Genomic DNA, 24386 nt, shown 5'->3' with positions numbered 1-24386 from the left:
TCTACTTTTCATAAACAAGACATATGAAAAATCTTTTTTAGACCCATATATGATTTATATATTGGAATTATGGATATATTAGCATTTACCAAGTTGTTGTTTTTATTATTATTTATGCAAATACCAAATCAATGAGCAATATAAGAAAAACAATAAAAGCACAATACAAGATTTGGTAGCAAAGTGCAAAACCAAAGAAAAACCTCTTTAATGTAGAACCCTTGTGGGAACCCACATAATCTTGTGGAAAATATGATAAAGGAAAAACAGTGGGGTATGCTTACAAAACCTTTGTATAACTAAACCCATTAGTATAACCTCCACAAACACCCTGCTTGCTTTCTCATCAACAAACTAAAATCTCGAATGCTTTAAGAATTGCCGTAGTGAACCTCTTTTTTTTTATTAAAAAAGAAAAAGATTTTTCATGGTACAAATCAATCTCCCATACACTCTTTTTGGGATCACAACTAGAGTCGGCAAAGAACTATATAGGTTTTTGCAATTTTTCTCAATGAAGAAGAGGCACAAGATTTACTCTTCAATAGCATGGTGTGGCAACCTATTCTGCTTTGAAAAAAAAAAAGTGCAAAGACAGTTTTTTTTATACGTGCATAAGAGGATTTAAGGGGGGGAAAAAGAAGAAGAAGAAAAAACAAATGGCACCTAGGAAAAAAAGAAAAAAGAAGTAAGCTTTCAAGTTGAGTTATTGTTTCAATATGCATTTAATTATGTTTATTCTTAAATATATATATATCCATGCATATGCATAGGATTATAAGCTAATTTATATTTAATGGGAGTAACTCAAGTGACCATTATGCTATATTAGACCTAATAATAAATATTAACTAGTTCTACTTGCGATTTGTTACCATTTTAAAAAAGCTTAAGATATTAAATATTAAAATTCCTAACTTTTAGGTGAGACTCTAAAATCATATAGATTGTAGGAAAATAAGATATCTCTAGAGTACAAATTCCCACAATATTACTCAACTGACCACACATAATTTGAATAATCCTCAAACTTTTCATACTCTCACCTTAAAATCTTGCCAACCAACTGAACACAATCTTAATTCCTCTTTTGGTAGTAGGGTATAGTAACATGAATAATGTGGATGATCCATAAGCTAAATAATATCTTCTTGCTTTTTTTTTTTTTTTTTTTTTTTTTTGGGGTGGGGGTGGGGGGATAAATACTACTATCTCCACTTTTCATAAACAAGACATTTGGAAAAAAAAATTTAGACCCATATATGATTTATATATTAAAATTATGGATATATTAGCAATTACTAAGTTGTTGTTATTATTATTATATATTTATGCAAATACCAAATCAATGAGCAATATAAGAAAAACAATAAAAGCACAATACAAGATTTGGTAACAAAGTGCAAAACCAAAGAAAAACCTCTTAAATGCAAAACCCCTTTGGGAACCCACATAATCTCATGGAAAATATGATAAAGGAAAAACAGTGGGGTATGCTTACAAAACCTTTGTATAACTAAACCCATTATTATAACATCCACAAACGCCCCGCTTGCTTTCTCATCAACAAACTAAAACCTTGAGTGCTTTAAGAATTTCCGTAATGAACCTCTTTTTTTTTTTTTGAAAAAAAAAAAGAAAAAGATTTTTCATGGTACAAATCAATCTCCCATACACTCTTTTTGGGATCACAACTAGAGTCAGCAAACAACTATATAGGATTTTGCAATTTTTCTCAATGAAGAAGAGGCACAAGATTTACTCTTCAGTAGCATGGTGTGACAGCCTACTCTGCTTCGAAAAAAAAAAAGGTGCAAAGGCAGTTTTTTTTATACGTGCATAAGAGGATTTAAAGGGGGGGGGGGGGGGGAAGAAGAAGAAGAAGAAGAAAATCGAATGGCACCTAGAAAAAAAAAGGTAAACTTTCAAGTTGAGTTATTGTTTCAATATGCATTTAATTATGTTTATTCTTAAATATATCCATACATATGCATAGGATTATAAATTAATTTATATTTAATGGGAGTAACTCATGTGGCCATTATGCTATATTAGACCTAATAATAAATATTAACTAGTTTTACTTGCGATTTGTTACCGTTTTAAAAAAGCTTAAGATATTAAATATTAAAATTCCTAACTTTTAGGTGAGACTCTAAAATCATATAGATGGTAGGAAAATAAGATATCTCTAGAATACAAATTCCCGCAATATTACTCAACTGATCACCCATAATTTGAATAATTCTCAAACTTTTCATCCTCTCACTTTAAAATCCTACCAACCAATTGAACACAATCTTAATTCCTCTTTTGGTAGTAGGGTATAGTAACATGAATAATGTGGATGATCCATAAGCTAAATGGTATCTTCTTGCTTTTTTTTTTTTTGAGATAAATACTACTATCTCCACTTTTCATAAACAAGACAGATGAAAAATCTTTTTTAGACCCATATATGATTTATATATCGGAATTATGAATATATTAGCGATTACCAAGTTGTTATTGTTATTATTTTTATTGTTATATATATTTATGCAAATACCAAATCAATGAGCAATATAAGAAAAACAATAAAAGTACAATACAAGATTTGGTAACAAAGTGCAAAACCAAAGAAGAACCTCTTTAATGCAAAACCCCTTTGGGGACCCACATAATCTCGTGGAAAATATGATAAAGGAAAAACAGTGGGGTATGCTTATAAAACCTTTGTATAACTAAACCCATTATTATAACCTCCATAAACGCCCTGCTTGCTTTCTCATCAATAAACTAAAACCTCGAGTGCTTTAAGAATTGCCATAGTCATGAACCTCTTTTAAAAAAAAAAAAAAGAAAAAGAAAAAAGATTTTTCATGGTACAAATCAATCTCCCATACACTCTTTTTGGGATCACAACTAGAGTCAGCAAACAACTATATAGGTTTTTGCAATTTTTCTCAATGAAGAAGAGGCACAAGATTTACTCTTCAGTAGCATGGTGTGGCAGCCTACTCTGCTTCGAATAAAAAGTGCAAAGGCAGTCTTTTTTATTAGTGCATAAGAGGATTTAAGGGGGGAAAAAGAAGAAGAAGAAAAAGCAAATGCACCTAGAAAAAGAAAAAAGAAAAAAAAAAAAAAAAGTAAACTTTCAAGTTGAGTTGTTCTTTCACTTGAGTGAAAAAGGGGTTTGCTTAAGTGTGATTACCGTTTCTGTCGAGTGAGATAAAGGGTCGCTCAAGCGAATTCTTACGGACTTCACTTTCTTGAGCAGCTTCAAACCTATCTTGTTCTTGAACAAATGATCAAAGTATTACAGCCCTTTTCATATAACATTTTCGTTGGATATTTCAAATCTAAATTCCAATGGTATGGAAGTTAAAATCACAGCTTTAGAGCATTCATTGTGTTCTCTAAAATACCATAATAGCCTAATATGGGGAATGAACCCAATAAACTCCCACATTAACTTCCTTAAACATTAGCCAAAATGCCATTTACTACAGTTCTTCCCCCAAAATAGAGAACACCCTAGTTTCTCCAAATCAATATTTTATTCATTTTTTGAAAAGTGGGTGTCGGTGTTTGGAAAGTAGAAATTAAATATAAAAGAAATGAAGAAATAGTATTTAAATGAAATAGTGTGTAGAATGGAAAGTCAGACGTGTGTATTGTGGTAAGTGGCTAGCTAAAAATTTTAGAAAATTTTGCATAAGCCCAATGAATCCCTTGATCTGTATATAGGTGCATGCATGTGTTTTTGCCTTAATAAAATATCAATTTAGCAGCTTTAAAAGCTATCATTAAGCATTTTCATCGAGAGGGGGATAAATTACAAAAATGAACATGTGAGAAGAGCATCGAAGAGAACAAGGAAGATCTTTTAGGAAAAACAATAAGTACTAGGTAAAAGAAAAGTACAAATTGATATATCAAAGAAACTAGTGAAATTAATATGAGGGTTTGTATTAAATAAATAGGTGTAATTAACATTCTTTGTGAAATAGTAATTCCATCTCGTGGAAAATTCATTGTTTTTCAAGTGGTCTAGAGTGGAAAAGTAATTTGATTTAAGAAAGGGAAAAAAAAAAAAAAAATGGGATGGGACCAGAAATGAGTATATTTTAGAATAGAAAGACATTAAAGCTAATATAAGAAGCATGATAACCTATATCAGAACTAGGCCCATTAGGCCACCGACACGCCTGTAGATATAGTTTAAGAGTTATGGAGAAGTAAACTATATACTTATTTCATGTTAGATTATAAAAAATATAACATGATGACAAGAGTTTTGAAGAAAGGCAATGATTTAATAGAACAGTAGAATTGCATACTTTGAAAATGGTGTGTCAAGCAAAGCCAACGAGAAGGGCTTTATTATTAGAATTGTTGTGTTATAAGGTTACAATAAATTATTGGTGCTCCAATAAAAAATGTACGGGACCAATTATAATAAACAACACTAGGGTAGTTCAGGCACTTTTGTTTCCCTTTTATTATTTTATTTTATTTCCTTGGAAGGAGGGGGTTCAAGTTTGAAAATAAATACCTGGATTTGCCTAATTAATATATATTATTATATATATTAATATCTTCCTTGGCTAGTGAAATCTAATAGGACTATAATAAATTATTAATATTCGATCAAGAAAAACTCTGCATGGTTAATTCCATAACATGAACCATGAAATCTTAAGCACCACCATTCAATTCTCAAATGATCAGTTTCAATATTCTAACTTCAAGAATGGTGTGCTTTTACAGCCTTTAATGCTAATCTAAAGAGCTAACTTTAAAATCATAGGAACCCAACTTGCCAAAGATATAGACCCTGATTTCACTTAAATTATAATTCATAGGGAGCAAGGATTATCATTTGATTGATGCTTCTGAAATCTCATATATAGCTAGGGGCCCCTTTAATTCTATGTCGGTTTGAGATTCTATCTTTGTTTCCTTAAGTCATTAGAGGGATTGTTGAATTTTTCTGATTCCATAAAATAACTGCATTGCTTTGGTTTCATTCTAAGACTTTTTTTTTTTGGGGGGGAAAGAATCATTTGAACAGTAAAATGAAGTTAATAAAGTGTAATCTTAAGACATGACATTCGCGCGTGCACAATGAAGATGTTGGTGGGTCATTTAAGCATGCTTTAGCAACAGTCTTAAGAACATTTTGATTTTGACATTATAGGTTAATGATTAAGACAATCTAACTAGGATTAGTGTGAATCTTAATCACATGCCGAAAGGAAAAAATGTATGGCCCGCTTCAATAATGTCAATGAATAAAAGTGAAAAACCATCAAAACCATGTTGTCTGGGTCTATAGGACTAATCTCAGGCCAATAGAGATGATGACCTATAACTCTTGCGTAGGCCATGACCCAAAACAAAAACCCCCAATTTCCAAAGCGGATAAATGGTATTAGGATATAAAGCTGCGCTATTTGCACCGGCCTACACATACATTTTCTTCCTAATGAAAATGTCAGATATTGGTGGGTTCCAGAGAGATGTTCAACTCAACTTCCTTTAAAGTTTAAACCAACGTATGAGAGTAATTTGGGTACTGTTAAGTTTTGTTACTTTGGGGGTCATAAAAACCTTTTTGGAAATTACTTTCTGTGAAGTTTAGGGCAATTAGAAATAGCTGGATTAGATTGGAACCATTTGATCCAGCAAAAATGGTGGTAAATAAAATTGTTTGTGTGTGAAAATAATCCCCGAAAACGTTTCTTGTTTAACTTGCATGAAAAATTATTTTTAATATTTTTGATAGGTGTGGTGACAACAAAGGCTGTAGCAACGTTAGTTGTATGGTGGTGTTGACACCGATGATGTGGTGGCATTAGTGGTGTGGCTGCAGCGGCGATGTTTGTATTGTGGGTGGCTATGCGTTAGTGGTGAGGTGGAGGTAGTGGTATTGATGGTAATGGTTACGGTGATAATGAAGATAAATGACAATGGCACAAAGAAATAGAGTACTAGAGTATAAAACTGAAAAACATTTTCACTTTTAGGCTATTTCTTATTAACTTCATAAAAACCTTTTGTTTACCAAGATTTTTAGCCGCACCAAAAATATGGAAATAAAAAAAAAAAATTCCATCAAGACAAGTGTAGTCAATCAGAAACCCAAAATTTGTATCCATAGAGGAGATTTTTTTATATAGAAAAAATTATTACAACAAGTGAGAATGATTATTTGATCACTAATTTTCCTAGTAAAAAAGACCGAGTAATGTCATTGAACTACATTTATTAATTGTGAAGACTGAAGACAAAATTTTACTTGCACAGAAAGTGTATACCATTTTCCAAACCAAGCTTTTGCAGCCTCCTCCCTCCCCCTACGCCACTCCTCTCTCTTCCTACAACCACAATTATTATTGAGTTTGTGTTGGTTTTTGTTTTCAAGGTCTTAATCACACAATAAAAGCAATAATTTTCCTTCATAGAATGTTTACATCAAAACAAACATAACCTAAAATGTTTTCATTCTCTGGGCTAACAAATATAAAAGAAATCGTCGAAATATATTGAAAACATTTTTATTAATGAAATTGCTTACAAAGAAAAATAGATTTGCAATCAAATGAAAAGTTGGCAAAATGCCCTTAAAGATCAAGGGACCAAAAAATATATAATTATCTATCAATAGTGTTTCTCGGCAAAAGAGGTCAACAACAAGATGTGACAATTGTACTGGCAAAGGACAAAGAACACGTTACGCCATCATTTCCAATTTCAGCAGACATTGATCATCACAGCAAAGAGCATTTTGTGGTAATTAATTTGTTACTCGTTTTTTTTTTTTTTGGTTGCTTATTATTGTTGCAATGTCAAAGCATGAATTTTAAGACAGTAAATTTGGCAAAATAGATATTAAAATTTCCAAAGAGCGTTGTAGTTACATTACTATTTTGCATATTGATAGATAGCAAATAATAGTGATAAAAGTATCAAGGAATCATCTGCAGAGGTTAGGAATAGACAAGAATTTATCCATACCACCGAATCAAAAGGATTTTGTTAAATGATATTAAAAAGATTTGTTCATTTTACAGCAAAAGCACTCCAACCTAAAACAAAAATTGGACCTAAGTGCAGATACAGTAAGGAAAATGCAGATAACCCAAGTGCAGATACAGCCAAAGCACTCCAATTATATCAAAGTGCAGATATAACACCCCCACCCCCTTTTTTCTTTTTTTTATTCCCCTCATCTTATCTTTTTTTTTTTTGGGGGGGGCAAGGGGAAAAAAACTTTGTTGTAACAAGCAATTACATCTATATGGATTTAAAAACAAGAATAAATATACTACCATTGTAGCTTATCTCCCAAAATATATCAAAATATAAACTCTATAAAGAACTTTGTTTTCATTTCCACAGGAATATCAAAGAATTCTCCACAATTAATGTGCAATTAACAGGTGCTGCAAGACAGCTAAAATGATCTAATCTATTTAATTCTAAGTTACATGAAGCACATCTTACAATATAGTGAAACTATGAGCCAGAAAAACAGGTGTCACGCAAATTGTATGTTTCTGACTTCAAAAGCTTCCTGCAGGATTTTCACAGCACCATCGTAGTTTAAGAAGCCCATAAACCAAAATTCATGGTTATCAACAGAGATAACCTGAATGTATTTCTCAGAAGAGTTGGCTCTGCTTGATGAAGGATTAACAGCTTTAAGCTGATGTAATGGGATAACTACCTATTAACATCAAAGAGGGAATAGGTAAAAACTGTCAAAAATTACAGCAAAAAAAAAAAAAAAGGGCTGAAAAGAGACAAAATTGAGCTTGATAATTGATAGAACAGAAAAGCATCATTCCATCTTGATGACCAAGGGTCAAATAATTTCAGAGCAAAATATTAACACTACAGTCCCATCAGCCAAGAAAACAAGTTTGAGGATAATCAACCCCTAAGTTTTCATTAGGGATGAAGCCAGGATGGCAGGATCTAAGTTTAACGAGGCAATCAATAACCCATTCATAATAGTGACTTTAAATTGAATAAAATTAATAGAACTATAGAAGATATATTTCCACTGAGACTAAAAATATCAAGAAAAATCTTCCAGACAAATGCAGAGCATCGCCAGAGGGGAGAGAGACAGCAACTTCAATCCACAAAATAGAAAACCTCTTAGAAAACGCAACCTCATGGTAGCCTTAGAGCACTCTCATCAGGTGTGCCAAATGCCAAACCTGTGCCAAATGCCAAATATTTGGCATTTGGCACACCAAACACCAAAAACTATCCCTCATCAGCTCTTCCAAATCTCAAAAAATTTGAGACATAGCTACAGTACCGTCTCATATTTGAGACGGTACGGACAGCCATGCCAAAACACTATTTGGCTTATTTAATTTGTTTTTTTTCTCTCCTCCTATCAGATGTCTCTCTCTATTATTTTAATGTGTAGTAAATATTATTTTAATGTGTAGTAAATATTATTTTAATGTATAGAATTATAGTATAAAACATCTGATAAATGGTATGTTGTAAAATGATGTACTAAAATAATAAAGTAAGTTTTTGGTGTGTCAAAATGACATTTTTTATGAGAGAGCTGAAGAGAATGCTCTGATAGCAATTTCTATTCCCCTTAACAAACACCCCATGCTATCGTAAAAGGGTCCGGTTAAGTCATCAATTTTTGAAAACATTTTTTCGGAAATTGAAAAATCTGTCAATATTTTTTCAATTTTCAAGAAATTTTTTTCCAAAAATGGTTAATTTTTTTCCATCCTAAAATTATCACCATGTCCAATTAAATATGTACACAAAAGGCAAGGTAAGATGGGACTCGATAATTACTGTACATAAGTCCATAGCAGCACATGATGATGATAGAAATTAACTTGAAATCATTAAATAGATGTCTAACGTCTTATACAAGTACGATAATCCATAACAAACAATACTCCTGCATGTGAATTGACCCCACTAATCACTATTGTCAAGTCTAGTACTCTAACAGTGTTGGCAAGACCTGTGTGGAGCATCACCATCAAGTTGGCAGAATACAAAGAACTTCTCCTCGAAGTGTCTAAGTCTAACAATGAATGCTGATTTGAAAGTTGAAACCTAAAGTACAAGGTACTGTTAAGAGGAGTTGGGGGGGAGGGCCAGGTGCCTAACATTAAATGCCGATTCAAAACCTAGAACAAGTTATTGTCAGAGTACTTTGGGGGAAGGGAGGGGCCAGCCACGTGTCTAACATGGAATGCTGATTCAAACCTAAAGTACAAGCTACTGTCAAAGGACTTGGGGGTAGCAGGGTGATATTTACCTTATAGGGCAGCTGCATACAGCAGCTTCACAAGATACCACCTCGCCCAAGGCCAGTAATAAAGGGGCCAACAGCCTCTCCAAAGCCTTTTTCCCAAAATTTTGAGAGCACGACTTAAACAAGCTTCCAACAGGCTAGCTACTAAGTAGCCATTTGTTCTCATTGCTACAATCGCCACTGCTAAGGCACATAACACCACCATAAATCATTTATCTTCACCCACGCAATAAATTTTGCATTGTGCCCCCCACACTTGATCCTTCGCTCTCCACTTTTCTATGTTTCTGTCTCTGTACCTCTATTTGGCTTAACCACTGTTGAAGAAGAAACAGAAAATCCAAGAATAGAGAAGCCAGTACTCAAAATAAAACCTTGGTTGAGCTTTGATGCTGGCTTTTTGGTCAGTGAGGATTTATGGTAGAGTACTGAACATGGGTAGGACTCACAAGACGTACGACAAATTAGAGACTTTGTCTACATAAGTACGTATGCTTGTGGTGGGTTTGGGAATAGGATTATTTGTGGATCTATAGTTAAGAATTATTGAAGAGGTTATGGGATTGTGGTGGGAATTAAAATGTGATTTGATCAGCCATTTGATGGTTATTTGGTAGAAGAAAGTATGTAGGGTTTTAGGGTTTTGGTAGGTAAAAGAAAGTGCTTGATTTGGGGTGCAAAATAGAGGTTTTTATGGTGCTTAGAGGCTGTATAAACAGTGCCCATGAATATTACCATGCGAAAGGAGAGACGATAAAGGGAGAGAAGAACACACAAAGGCCAACATCAATGCACTCAATATCAGTATTTGTGGATCTATAATTAGGGTTGTCGAAGAAAGGGTTATGGGATTGTGGCGGGAATCAATTGATGAGTCATTTGATGGCTATTTGGTAGAAGAAAGTCTGTGGGGGGTTTTATGGTTTTGATCGTTAATATAAATTGCTTGATTTGGGTGGGAAAGAGAGGTTTTTATGGTGTTAGGGGCTGTCTTGAACAGTGCCTGTGAATATTATCACAAGAAAGGAGAGACGATAAAGGGAAAGAAGAACACAAAAAGGCCAAAATCAATTCACTCAATATTTTTATCAATTAACACAAAGACTAATACCTAAACCTTGAAAACTACAAGAATTTTACTTCAATTGGACTTCACACATGGACCCCATAAAAAATTTATTGAATAGGCGAATTTGCAAAGTAATAACAAATCAATCTTCCATGACTGCATTATCATGGGTTAAGTTTGGCACGGTGGTGATGTGATTCATTTGAGTGGTTTGCACTTAGCATGGCAGCAATGTGGTTCAGGGTGGTAGCAATTAAGGACAACAGTACTTAAAATGTGACTTGGGTTTGCTGGCTGCATGCATTTGAGTGGGTCTGTTTGGTTTTAAGAATGTGGGCTGGTGATTTGTGGTGTTGCTTTAGCCATGGGGATTTGGGTTGGTTTGATGGACCAAAAAAGGAAGAAAAAAAACAAAAGGAGTTCCCTCACCTGGAGATTTCTAAGCTCATGTTAGGTTTAAGTTTGTTGTTTTTTTTGGGTTTTGTGCTGGGTGATTGGGCTTTTGTGTATTAGCTTGGCTGTGTGTGTCCCCCAAGAGGGAAGGGTAAAGAAAAAGAATATTTAAATGAAATAGAGAAAGAATAAAGAGTTTGTTGAGGACTGATTTGAAAAAGTGAGTTCTTAGCTAAAATTTGGATGAAATTTTGGCTAAGCATGTGGGGATACTCTCATGTTTATCCATATTAGATGATATACATTAGTTAGAATTTGGTCTGAAACTTCTTGGCACCTCCAATGATTAGTATATTGTATATAACCCCATCCAACTAAATAATTGTTCTCTCCTCAAACACCCTTCCCCCACCCCCACCCCGACCCCCCCTCCTTCTCTCTCTCCCCTTCCCACCACAAAGTTGGAATTTCTAAGCTCCAATCCTGAGTACATTGACAACTGCATAGATGATTAATTTGCTGGAAAAACTGCTACAGCAAGGGAACCAAAAAAAAAGAAACTACAACTCTCCTACAGTATGCAGGAATATAGGACTCCAGCAAACATACCTTATAATAGCTCCATTCAGTTTGGTCATTGATTTTATATGAAAGAGGATCATCGCTACAAAAGGCAAGCTTTGCTGTAGATACATATAAAACTCCCATGACTGGACCAGCTGATGTGGATAGGTAACATGCAAATGAATTCTGAAGTTGCTCTTCAGGGACAGTCTCGAAAGTTTGTCGGAAAATTTTCTCATAACCACCTTCTACTAGGACCTTTGTTCCCTGTGAAATTCTTCCCATCGCAGCTTCAGCAAAACTAGGGCCCGTTTTCACTAATTTAATACAAAAGGAGGTCACTTTAATACTTTATCAAAAGAAAGAGGCATCACTAGTAATTTCATGTATCACATGTGCAAAATGGTTATAAATATTTGAAAAAGGTGTGTGTGTGTTTAAAAAATTATTGACAGAGAGAATATCATTCTTTCAGTAATAAAATTATGTAAAAAATTGCACATTTAGTCACCTAAGCATAGATGAGATTAGAAAGACGCTAGCATTTGCAGAAGCTCATCGATGATACTTTTAATATGAAACAAAAAAGAATATACTTTGATTTAGTAAAGAAAAGTGAGCATAGAAGGTTTAGTCATGTCCAAACCTAGACAAATTGTTCTGATTGAAGAGAAGTACATGAACCAAGATTGTGAAAGGAGCATGATGGCCCTAACTACAGATGTCTGCCTGAATACAATATGATGCTTAATAATATTGCAAACAAGAGAAGTTATTTGAATTATCTATTATCACAACCACCCCCCCCCCCCCCCCCAAAAAAAAAAGAAAGAAAAGAAAAGGGTTACAGGTTGCAAAGATCTCTCCTTTTTTATTACAAACTTTTATGCCAAAATTAATCATAATGGAGAACTTGTGCAAATGACTCCCATTCTTCCGAATCCCAAATTTTGACCACCATTCCCTAATCATAGGTTGAGTATGTCCAAAGATTTTTTTGGCACTAAATATTTTCTGTGGCACTTCAAGACAAAACAACCATATTAGATACTCATCTAGAAACCTAGCAAATCTCACCATCTATACACAAAAGAAATCCTAAATTATTAACTTTCATGACAGCTTTACAATCTACAAGTCTTATAAGCTTAGGTATGCAAAGAGATACTCAAATGTAGTAGATCCATTCATAGTAGAGTAACTAAATTTACATTAGCCATCAACCAACCGCAACCCTCCTCCTCCTCCCGGGCTTGGGACCGGCTGTGAACAAAATATATGACACAAAGTACAGACATGAGCAGAGTTATACTCAAACATTTATACATAATATTTGAAATTTCACAAGGACACAGATTAATAACCGTGTGCAGCAACTTCTGTTCACATCAAAACACTATGTTCACAAATAAGATTTTGTCCAACACATAAAAAGAAGCTGCGCTTCCTCAATGAGGTAAAAAAGACGAGATATCCAATCATTTTTGTAAGAACACTAACACATCTTCAAATGTTATAAGCATGACCAACATATTGATTGATTTTCCGTACTTACTTAATCACCCAGAATAAGTCTATTTTTTTCTTCAATGAGGAAAACAAAAAGAACAAGAGGCTTCTGCTTTATTTAATTATCACCTTCCTATTCATTCATGTAATCATCATTCACTTGAGTGATAGAATCCAAATGAGTAATATTTTCATTCTTTCCATGCATCTACCTTCCCAACTCTTTCACAGAAACACAAACACCAACTCACAAAAACACCAAAACAGTCGCCACTCCAATAAATATAATTCTAATCATCCTTAAAAACCACATTCCTAATAATCCACAAAACCATAAAAACGAGAACCAAGCATTTTATGATATCCACCATAACATAGGAAAGTCTTATTAAGTTCATAACTAGACAAACCTGGACACATCAGCCTATAAAATCAAAATTCAAAAGCTTATCGTACTTTAAAGTTAGCTCAATTGGCACCTCCCAGTATTTCCAACATAGAAGACAAAGCGTTCAAATCAAAATTTAAAATTCAAAAAAAAAAAATATATATATATATATATATATATATTTTCAAGGCTTTGAATTTCAAAGTACTACATCTAATCAAATAAATTAAGCAGGTAATTCCAACACAACACAAATCAAAGAGAAACGATTAAAAATTCAAATCTATGATCACAGAATTGTAATTTAAAAAAAAAAAAAAAAAAAAAAAAAAATTACAGTGCTGCCAGGTGTTTCCGGCGAGATTTTCAGCTTTTTTAGTAGCTTCTCCAACCTTCTTTCCCCATCTCCCTAGAACATTCCGTACACTATCCATCGTATCTGCTCCCCCAAACCAAACAAAATACGCAATTCATATACGAATACGTATAATACATACATACATACGGATACGTATAGAGAGAGAGAGAGAGAGAGATAGTGGTATACCTTTGACGTTGAATGAAGACGAAGATTGGTCAGTAGGGGAAGAAGAAACGTAATAAGAGTTGTTGTAGTTGTTGTTGTTGGATCCGTGCGGTGATGAAATCGTAGACGATTCCCTCACCAGTTCGGGGCTCCAATGCACCGATTTCCTCGACCCAGACGACGCCGTTTTGGTCGGTGATCCCTCCCTCGGACTTTGAACCTGATCCTGACTCTGCGTTTGAGACTCCGATCCTAACACGAAACTCGTCCACTTACCGTCTCCATTCGGGGCGTGATCCGAACCCTTCGATTCGGGTTTCGGACTCGGGTCGTTTCCCGTGGCCTGCTCCGTCTCTGGCTTTGGCTGTTCCATGCGTTTTTTTCGATTTGAATGATCCGGTGCGCGTGAGTTTGGGGTTTTTTTTTTTTTTTTTTGAAAATAAATTGGATTCTTATTTTTAGCGTTCGAATGTTTGTGGAGACATGGACTGGAGGACGGGTTTAGCGGTAAGGACGGTAATGGCCTTATAGAAAGGGTATTGACTTTTTTTTAGCGCCAAGAACAACTTGCTTCAGGCCGAAGGGTCCGCGAAGTATTACTCAGGGTAACTACGTCTTTTTAAGAAAAGAAAAAATGAAAAAAAAAGTAGTGTGAGAGGGTACTGGCATATAAAAGGATTTCTAAACCTACATAAATCCATATAAATCTATACTATTTATAAGTGATCCATTCTTAATAAATCTATACTATTTATCCGCTCAAAAAAAAAAAAATCTATACTATTTATAAAATAAAAGGATTTCCCTCTCATTCGATTGAACTTTTATGGAATTCAGAAATATTTCTAAACATACATATATATATATATATATTTACCTCCAACTTTATTTTAAATGCCTACAAAATAAAACAATTTCCTACTGATCTATATTTTCAAAATAAACTTATCCAAAATTTTAAATTTAAAAAAAAAAAAAATTAGGACACTACCAAAAAATAAACAAAAAAAAAAGCCTTCTCACAAAAAAAGCCTTCTCGCGCAAAGCGCATATAATGAGGTTAATATATACAGGTTAATCTATACTATATATAAGAGGATCCACCTCCTTTAACCGGACATTTTTCATGTCAAAAATACCTCATTATGGGGTGTTTGGTTTGTGTTTTTAAACAACCATTTACAGTTTTTAAACAACATTTCACGCATTTTAACGTACTTTTTCACCCACACGTATTTCCACAAATGTTTTCAAACAACAATTTTCAGTTTTTAAACACATGTACCAAACGGTTGATAACTTTTCTTGCAAGTTTTTAAAATATAGGGTCAATAACGTCACATCAATTTTTTTTTTTTTTTACAAGTTCAGACTTTTTTTTTCTTTTTACTTTGAAAAACAAACATCCTTAAATTTAGGTTTTATTTTTCCAATTTCTTTTCACGTTCTTTAATTCTTTTTCCTTTTTTTTTTTTTAAATTTTTTTCACGTTCTTTTAAATCCTGTCCAGTTCAGTTTTTTTTTTTTTTTTTTTTTTGCCATATTTTTTTCACGTTCTTTTTCATTTGGTAAGGATGAGTTTTTTTTTTTTTTTTGATAGAATTATTGATGTAGATTACCGTGGGATAAGGATAGGGTTTTTTGCTTCTCAAAAAAAAAAAAAAAAAAGGATAGGGTTTTTTTTTTTTTTTTTTAAAAAAATTCAACCTATCGGATGAGGTTTTTTCTTTTTTGGATAGAATTATTGATGTAGGTTACCGTGGGATAAGAATAGGGTTTTTGTTAAATTTTTTTTTCTTTCGACTTATGGTAGGTTGTTGATTTGATAAGTAGGGTTATTTTGAAAACATGAGTTTGTGGAAGAGTGGTTTTAATTTTTTTTTTTAAAAAAAAAAACATTTATCCTAATCCCAATCTTTTCAAATACTACACCATTTTCAAATACATATTCAAAAAATAAATTACATTTACTACTTATCTGTTAAAAAAGAAATGCACATTTATCTTTCTATTTATTTGAAAAAAAAAATCACATACTACTTTTAAATACAGATATTAAAATCATGTTTTAAAAAAATATCCCACATTCATCACTTTTGTTAAAAAATTATCTCTTTTATATGGTTCCAAAAATACCCTCAAAAAATAAACCGTAACTCCTCTTAGAATTAGGGTTAGCAATGTCAAACTCCATTCAACCTTCCCCTAAAAACATAAAATCAGTGAACTCACTCAATACACAATCATTCACCTCCCGTCTAACACTATTTTTCAGAGCCATTTTGTGAATGAATACTGTAAGGACTCAATTTGTAACGATCCCAAATTCGTATTGGGTTCGAACGTTAAAGACCCAAACAATAAATTTGTAGAGCGTGGATGTCAAAGAACTAGGTTAACTCTAAAAGAAAAACGATTAAACTTAATGTTTATAGATGGATTAGCACTAATATAACGATCAATTTCTCCTTGAAACAAGTTCAGTTCTTTATTTCATAAGGTTTTCTTCTAAGTACTCTTTGTTTAAAAGTTCCGATCCCCTTATCTCAATTTCTTCCATGTTATATACTGCCCTCTTGGTGTCATCTTCACCACACACGTGTAGGTTGGGTTCGGGGGATCCCTTCCTGTTCCATCCAACACCTTCTGGAACCTCCAACCAGCAGCTCTAAGGCTGCCTCATCACTGTTCAGGCATCATCTCCACATTAATGCGGTCAGAGAGTTGGTTGAGAGGCAATTAATGCGGAGGCAGCTGTCGTTAAAGATATTTGTTTACCTTTTCTTTCTTACCCTTGGTCCCATGTCCCACCTTTAGTGGTAACATAGTTCTGAAGTGCGTTTGTAACAACATGGAGTTCAGGTCGTTCTCGGACTCATATTGCCGAGAAGGATTTTGTCCTCGGATGAATACTGAACTCACCTCACGTGATATCTACTCTTCCTTTCATTTAGTTACTCTTATAACCTGATATGGGCCTCCTCGGACAGTTTTACGTCCTCGGATGGGCCACAGGCCCAATTAACACGATTTTAATAATTTATTGATTAACTGGCCCCCACAATAGCCCCTCAAAATCTTGCTTTTCGACTTCTCGGGAGAAAAGATTGATTTTGATGTCATAAGCCCATACCCGTTTATGTTTTGGGCGTGCTCCTGACGCTTCAGCATCCCGAGCGTGGCAGCATTAAATTTTGGTGACGCCCATGTCTCCCACGTTCAACAGTGAGATGTAAATCGAACGGTAAGGGGCATATCTCGTTTCGCGAGCGGGAACTTTCCCACTCATAATTTCTGCACGACTATAAAGGAATTCTCAAATCAATTCTCTTTCTTACCTTCAGCGATCACACAATTCTAGAGCTTGTACACTGAACCTGTCTTTCTCCTTTTTCGTCGTTTTCCTGGCATCTACAAATACTAAAATCCTGTCCGAGAACCCTCTTTCAAACCTGTAAGTTTTCTTAAAACCTTTACCACTTTTATCATAAACTCGTTAATTTCTCTACTAAGTCCTTTAGGAAAATGGGGAAAAAGGAGGGTAAGTTTCGTTGTCTAGTTGAGTCCGAGGAAAGTATGAGAAATTTCCGCTCTAAGTATAGGATTCCTTCCATAGTGGGTATGAGATACACAGCCCAAGGGGAATGGGCTGATGCTAGAAGAACAGGGGAAGTAGTTATTCCCATGATTGCCTTCATAAAAGGCGGGATGACCATCCCCATGGGTAAGATTACTACGAGCTACCTTGGGTTCTTTAGGTTATCCCCCACTCAATGTGCCCCAAACATGTTTAGGGTCCTGGGAAGTATAGAAGCTTTGAACGAGAGAATGGACCTAAACCTGACCCATCATGACGTGAATTGGGTGTACAACCTCCACCACTTGAAGGGGCAGGGGTATTATCTCAAGTCGAGATATCCCGAAGTGAGGCTAATTCAGTGCCTTCCCACCTCAAACAAGAACTTAAAGGAGGATTTCCTTATCTTTTCTGGGGAATGGCATGATGGTCTGCCATGCCCCACTGAGAAAGGAATACCAGGTGGGGATGCAATCATAGATTCATAATGTTCAATTCATACATGTTTTTCTCTCTTTTTTTTTGTGTTTTGTTTTGAGTCTTAGTATTCTTATTCCTAATGGCGCTTTATGTCAATTCAATGATTTTGCAGATAAACGTTTCACCAAGCCCAACCTTAAGTTAGTCAACAAAGCAAGCTTGGATAAGGTATTGAAAGCCGAGATATACGTGAATAAAGCTGACGGCCAACTCCGGGCAGCCCATTTAATCCTCGGCTACACCCCCCTTTCATTTGCTTTCCAAGCGCCGAAGTGTGTGATCAGAGCCCATGATCCTTGGCTTCACCGTATTAGTGTTGCCTACAGGGGGTTCATCGTTCTAGAAGGTATTCCACTTCCATAGGATACATCCCGCACTGAGCCCCTTTTTGTGGCCGTCGTCTCAACAGGAGCCTCTTCATCCCAGCCTGCCCTCAGGGAAGAAGAAGTAGAAGAGGGAGAGGAAGAAAAAGAAGAAGAAGAAGAAGTTGTAGAACTCTCAAACTCCTCGGACGACTTTGGGATTTTTGATCAACCTATATGCTCCGAAGAAGATCCTGACAAGATGGGGATACAAAGGAAGCCCCAAAGAAGTTTGATGGAGTTGATGGAGAATCAGCCCGGGAAGAATGCGCTGGCAAAATCGACGCAATCCCAAATTCCTTCTCTTCCCTCCAAGTCTCCTCCTTCTGCTCCTCACCAACCTTCTTATCATCCTCCCCAGCCAGTTAGAGCTGATGTTGCCGAGTTAAAAAGGTGTAGGAAGCAGAAGAGGAAGGACGTGGTGGATGCTGGCAAGTCTCATCCGACCTACGAGGAGGATGCCCAGCGAGTTGCAAAGCAGCAAAAGATTAGCCATCTACCTCAGCGAGGCCAGGAGAGGTCTAACACTCAACCTCCTGAGCCTCAAGTCTGGCTACCAGCGCCCATGCATGCTGGGGAGCCCCTACGAGATGATGCATCTATTAGGGACTTCAACGGTGGCATTGGGTGTCACGTAGCCTCCTATAGAGGAGGCCTTGTTACTCCCCAGAGATATGGCCGAGATAAAGAACATGAGGAAGAATGAACTCATCCTCAATAATAAAAGATACTTGGGCTTGGTAAAGTGCTAACTCTTTTCTTTTTCTTTTTGTGATTATTACTCACTGATGTGTACTTTCTACTGACTATAGTGCTAATCTCTTCCTTGTAGGTTATCCAAAACACTTTCAAGCTGGATGAGATGCTCAATATTTGCTACAGTCAGCTAGACGATGAAAGGAAGAAATGTGCAATGGCTGTACAGACTTTGACCCAATTCGAGTAGGACTTGGCCGATGCGAGGAAAAAGCTACTTGCTGAGGAGCAAGCTTGCAAGAGCGCTGACTCGGCCTTGGAAGGCTATTAAAAGCAGGCTGAGGACCAGGGAAAGCGCTTGCGTGAGGTAAATGCAGAGCTGAAGACTACCTGGGAGCAAGTTGCAGTCCTTAAGAAGCACTTGGAGGAAACCCAAAAGTTGAGGGAGCAAGCTGAAAAGTCCAGGGAGGAAGCTGAAAAAGCAAAAGCCGAGGCCGAACAGGCAACAAATGAAGCCGAGCAGAAAGGCTATGAAATCGGCGTGGCTGAGACGGAGGAGACACTAAGAGCAGAGGTGCCAATGGTGTGCCGTATCTACTGTGCCCAAACTTGGGATGAAGCCCTTAACCGAGCTGGGGTTGAAGCTTCATCCGAGTTGAGGAAGCCAGAGAATGTGTTCTACCCTGAAGCAATCCGCACTTCAGCTCCTCCATCCATTCTAGCTGAAGACACTCCCTCTACCATTAATCCTAATGAGGTGGTTTTGCCTCCAAGTCTTCCTCCTTCTAGCCAATCAGAACCAGCTAAAGAGAATAATGCTCCTCCAGAAGCCTCATTGGACAAGACTGCAATTGCTTCCGAGGCAGAGGTGGCCTCTAAGGGCTTTCAACAAGACTTGGCCTCCACAATCATGCTAGCTGGGGGAGCTATTAAGGATAAAGAGAGAGGCACCACCTCGGAGGCAGATAAATCAGCCAGCCAAGCTCCAAAGCTCCAAATCAAGTTGAAAAAATAGGACTTATCTTGTATTTTGATTAGGGCTTTTGTAAGGACATTTGTATTTATTTGATTATTACTGTTGCCGTTTTATCTTATTTTTGTACTTGTTCACTGTGTTATCTCAATTTGAATGGACTCATTTTGGCTATCTTTCGTTTGCAAGAGAAAAAATAACTTATAAACATTAACAATTGGGGATTAAAAATGGGTGATAACCATTAATACTATGAGGTCTTAGGGAGACATCTTGGATACATATGCATCGTTTCTAATCAACTGAAACTTTAGGGATTGTTCAAAAGTTGGATAAAGTTGGGTTTGCAGTACTTCAATTGTACATTAGATGATGTTCATAGGCTTAGTAGGGTTTATATCTCCAATAGGTGATTAAAAATCCTGTGACCTTAGAATGATATTTGAGAATTTGTTATCTTGGAATGCATAAGCCCAAGTGGCCCTAGCACTTTAATATCAAGAGGTTGTATTAGTTTCCAAGGAGTCCACTTAGTGACCCAATAGACTTCACAGGGTGTTAATTTCCACTAAGTTTGTGGTCCGAAGACTTGACATAACTTAGTTTCTGTTTAATACTTCAATAGATGTCATAGGGCATTAATTTCTACTAAGTTTGTGGTCTGAGGACTTGACATAACTTAATTTCTGTTTAATACTTCAATAGATGTCATAGGGCATTAATTTCTACTAAGTTTGTGGTCCGAAGACCTGACATAACTTAATTTCTGTTTAATACTTCAATAGATGTCATAGGGCATTAATTTCCAACTAAGTTTGTGGTCCGAGGACCTGACATAACTTAGTTTCTGTTTAATACTTCAATAGATGTCATAAGGCATTAATTTTCACTAAGTTTGTGGTCCGAGGACCTGGCATAACTTAGTTTCTGTTTAATACTTCAATAGATGTCATAAGGGGTGGAAACACAAGATGCACGATTAGCATAAATTAAAGGCAAAACCCAAACTATACTACTTTTATTAATAATAATACCTCTTGAGATTATTTACATTCCAAGGATGAAATACAGCTTTTTCATCTAGGTCTTCCAGATAGTAGGCTCCAATTTCGGCTACTGAAGTAATCCGATAAGGCCCTTCCCAATTAGGCCCCAATTTTCCCCAAGCTGGATTCTTGGTGGTTCCCAGAACTTTCCTCAGCACTAGATCTCCTACGGCTAACGGTCTCAGCTTCACATTAATATCATAGCCTTGCTTGAGTTTATGCTGGTAGTAAGCCAATCGGACCATTGCATTCTCCCTTCGCTCTTCGATCAAGTCTAAACTTTTTTCCAACATCCCATCGTTACTGTCCAAGGAAAATGTACTAGTCCTTAACGTTGGGAATCCAGTTTCCAAAGGGATAACGGCCTTGGCTCCATAGGTCATGGAAAAAGGAGTCTCTCCTGTTGATCGTCGAGGCGTTGTTCGATAGGTCCAAAGAACATGGGGCAATTCCTCCACCCATTTTCCTTTTGCATCATCCAATCTCTTCTTAAGTCCACTGACTATTACTTTATTAACAGCTTCAGCTTGTCCATTCCCTTGAGGATAGGCCGGAGTGGAATATTGATTCTTTATACCTAAGTCTGAACAGTATTGCCTAAAGGCCTTACTATCAAATTGAAGTCCGTTATCTGAGACAAGAGTGTGCGGAGTTCCAAATCGTGTGACAATATTCTTTCAGATAAACCTCTTAACATCTACGTCTCTGATGTTAGCCAAAGGTTCAGGTTCGACCCATTTAGTGAAGTAATCTGTGCCGACCAGCAGATACTTTTTGTTTCCTACGGCTTTAGGAAAAGGGCCGACAATATCTAGCCCCCATTGAGCAAAAGGCCAAGGGCTGGATAGAGGGTTAAGAATTCTTCCAGGCTGGTGGATGTTTGGAGTGAATCTTTGACACGGGTCACATTTTCTAACATACTCCTGATTCCTTCTACATATTTACCCACCAATATCATTGAGCAAAAGGCCAAGGGCTGGATAGAGGGTTAAGAATTCTTCCAGGCTGGTGGATGTTTGGAGTGAATCTTTGACACGGGTCACATTTTCTAACATACTCCTGATTCCTTCTACATATTTACCCACCAATATCCTTGAGTAATGGCCCGGTGTGATAGGGACCTTCCCCCTGTATGACTTTCACAAATACCTTCATGCAGCTCTTCTAGGAGTGACTCTGACATCTCGGGATGTACACAAAGTAGGTACGGCCCAGAGAAGTATCGTTTGTATAACTTTTTGTCCTTGGATAACCAGAACTAAGGAGCTTTCCTCCGTATTTTCTTAGCTTCTATTTTCTCTTTAGGCAAGGTGTCATTTTCGAGGAATTTCAATATGGGATCCATCCAGCTCGGTGAGAGATTAACTTGATGAACCTGACGTACGTCCTTTTTAGGTGAAGTAGGTGTATGCAAATCTTCGACGATTATCACCCGAGGAAAATTCTGTGTTGAAGAGGTGGCAAGGGTTGCCAAGGAATCGGCATGGGTATTTTCACCTCGGGGGATGTGCGATAAGACGAAAGATTCAAATTTCGTTTGCATATGCCTAACTTGACTCAAATACCCCTGCATTCTTGGATCTTGGGCTTCCAGTTCTCCTTTCACTTGGCCGACTACTAATCTTGAATCCGAGAATAATTTTGCTATCTTTCCACCCATCTTCTGGACCATACTCATTTCCATCAATAAAGCTTCGTATTCTGCTTCGTTGTTAGTAGCCGAGAATTCCAACCTCAAGGACTTCTCAATGATGATCTCTTCAGGGGATATCAAAACTAGCCCCAATCCTGCCCCCCGTTGGTTTACTGCTCTGTCCACATATACCCTCCAGGAGGAACCGCTTTGTGTGGATATCAGACCAACCTATTTTTCATCCATGTCATTTTGCTTCATGTTAGCTTGTTCTGGGCACTTGGCGAACTCGGCTACTAGATTGGCAAGGACTTGGCCTTTCACAGAAGTGCGAGGCATATACTTGATATCGAAAGCACCTAGAATTGTGCCCCACTTAGCAATTCTTCCAGTGAGAGGTAGCTTAGTTAAAACAACCACAGTATGGGCCTGAAAATAATGTGGAAGTTTGCGTGTTGCATGAACCACCGCCAAGATGGCCTTTTCTAATGATAAGTATCTCACCTCGGCTTCATGAAAGGACTTACTTACGTAATAAACTTGTCTTTGTACGCCACTGTCCTCTCGTATTAAGACAAAACTAACTGCATGAGGGGCAATTGCCACATAGGCGAACAACACCTCATCCACCTCAGGACTAGACATGATAGGTGGCCTGGACAGGTACTCCTTCAACTGCTGAAATGCCACAGCACACTCCTCGGTCCATTCAAATCCTTTTCACTTATGCAGTAGAAGGAAAAAGGGACGACACCTCTCGGCCGATCTGGAGATAAATCGGTTCAAAGCAGTAGTCATTCCAGTCAGTTTCTGCACCTCTTTTGGATTCCGAGGCGCTTGTAAATCGTTGATGGCCCTAATTTGACCTGGATTCACTTCGATTCCTCTATGAGTCACCATGTATCCCAAGAACCTCCTGGAGCCTACACCAAAGGAACACTTCGAAGCATTCAGACGTAACTTATACTTTCTCAATATTCCGAAGATGTTCATAAGATCTTCCACATGCTCGGACATCACTTTACTCTTCACTACCATGTCATTGATATAGACTTCAATGCTTCTACCCAGTTGTGGTTCGAATATTTTAGTCATCATCCTTTGGTAGGTAGATCCGACATTTTTCAAACTAAAGGGCATCACTTTGTAGTGATAGTTTCCAATAGGGGTGACAAAGGCAGTCTTTTCTTGATCGTCCAATGCTAGCGATATTTAGTGATATCCTTGGAAGGCATCCAAGAAACTCATCCTAGGATGACCAACGGTGGCATCCACCAACTGGTCTATCTTTGGCATGGGAAATGGATCCTTGGGACAAGCCTTATTGAGGTCCGTGAAGTCCACGCACACTCGCCACTTTCCTGTCTTCTTCTTTACCACCACCGTATTGGCCAACCATTCAGGATAAAAAACTTCTTTGATAGCCCCAGCTTGCTTGAGCTTGGTCACCTCACTTCTGACAGCTTCAGCGTGCTCTTTTGATGGTCACCGAGGTGGTTGTCTTTTGGGAATTACGGAAGGATTCACATTGAGTCGATGACAAATGAAATTCGGATCTATACTTGGGGCTTCATATAGGCTCCATGCGAACACATCCACATTTGCTCTGAGGAATTCCAGCAATCACTCCTTCTCTTGTAAAGGCAGTTTAGCCCCAACCTGGAAGAACCTTTCCGGATCATCAACAACAATTACCCTCTCCAAATCTTCACATTCTACCTCGTTGGCTGGTCCATTTAAGGGTAATGCTGGGGGTTTTAATTGCTATAATCCATTATCGGCGGTGGCCGAGGTCTCTGCCTCTGGCCGATGTTGTATAGCCGCTACCAGGCACTACCGAGCTGCAACCGGGCTTCCTACTATCTCCAATAC

At 36.8% G+C, this 24386-nt stretch overlaps 1 protein-coding gene across 1 annotated transcript; it reads right to left on the bottom strand.

Annotated features, from left to right (window-relative positions):
- Positions 1-7340: 7340 nt before the first annotated feature.
- LOC126732454 (GLABRA2 expression modulator) lies at positions 7341-14321 on the bottom strand. The gene is made up of 4 exons (XM_050435304.1): positions 13769-14321; positions 13559-13660; positions 11370-11641; positions 7341-7714 (listed from the first exon to the last, which is right to left on the bottom strand). Exons 1-4 carry the CDS (start codon positions 14118-14120, stop codon positions 7526-7528), a joined length of 915 nt encoding a protein of 304 aa, XP_050291261.1. The 5' UTR covers positions 14121-14321; the 3' UTR covers positions 7341-7525.
- Positions 14322-24386: the final 10065 nt, after the last annotated feature.

The sequence above is a fragment of the Quercus robur genome, chromosome 6 (assembly GCF_932294415.1).
Source record: "Quercus robur chromosome 6, dhQueRobu3.1, whole genome shotgun sequence".
NCBI classification, from domain to species: Eukaryota; Viridiplantae; Streptophyta; class Magnoliopsida; order Fagales; family Fagaceae; genus Quercus; species Quercus robur.
Note: the sequence above shows the minus strand (reverse complement) of the source record. Positions and strands in the feature narration are given on the sequence as shown.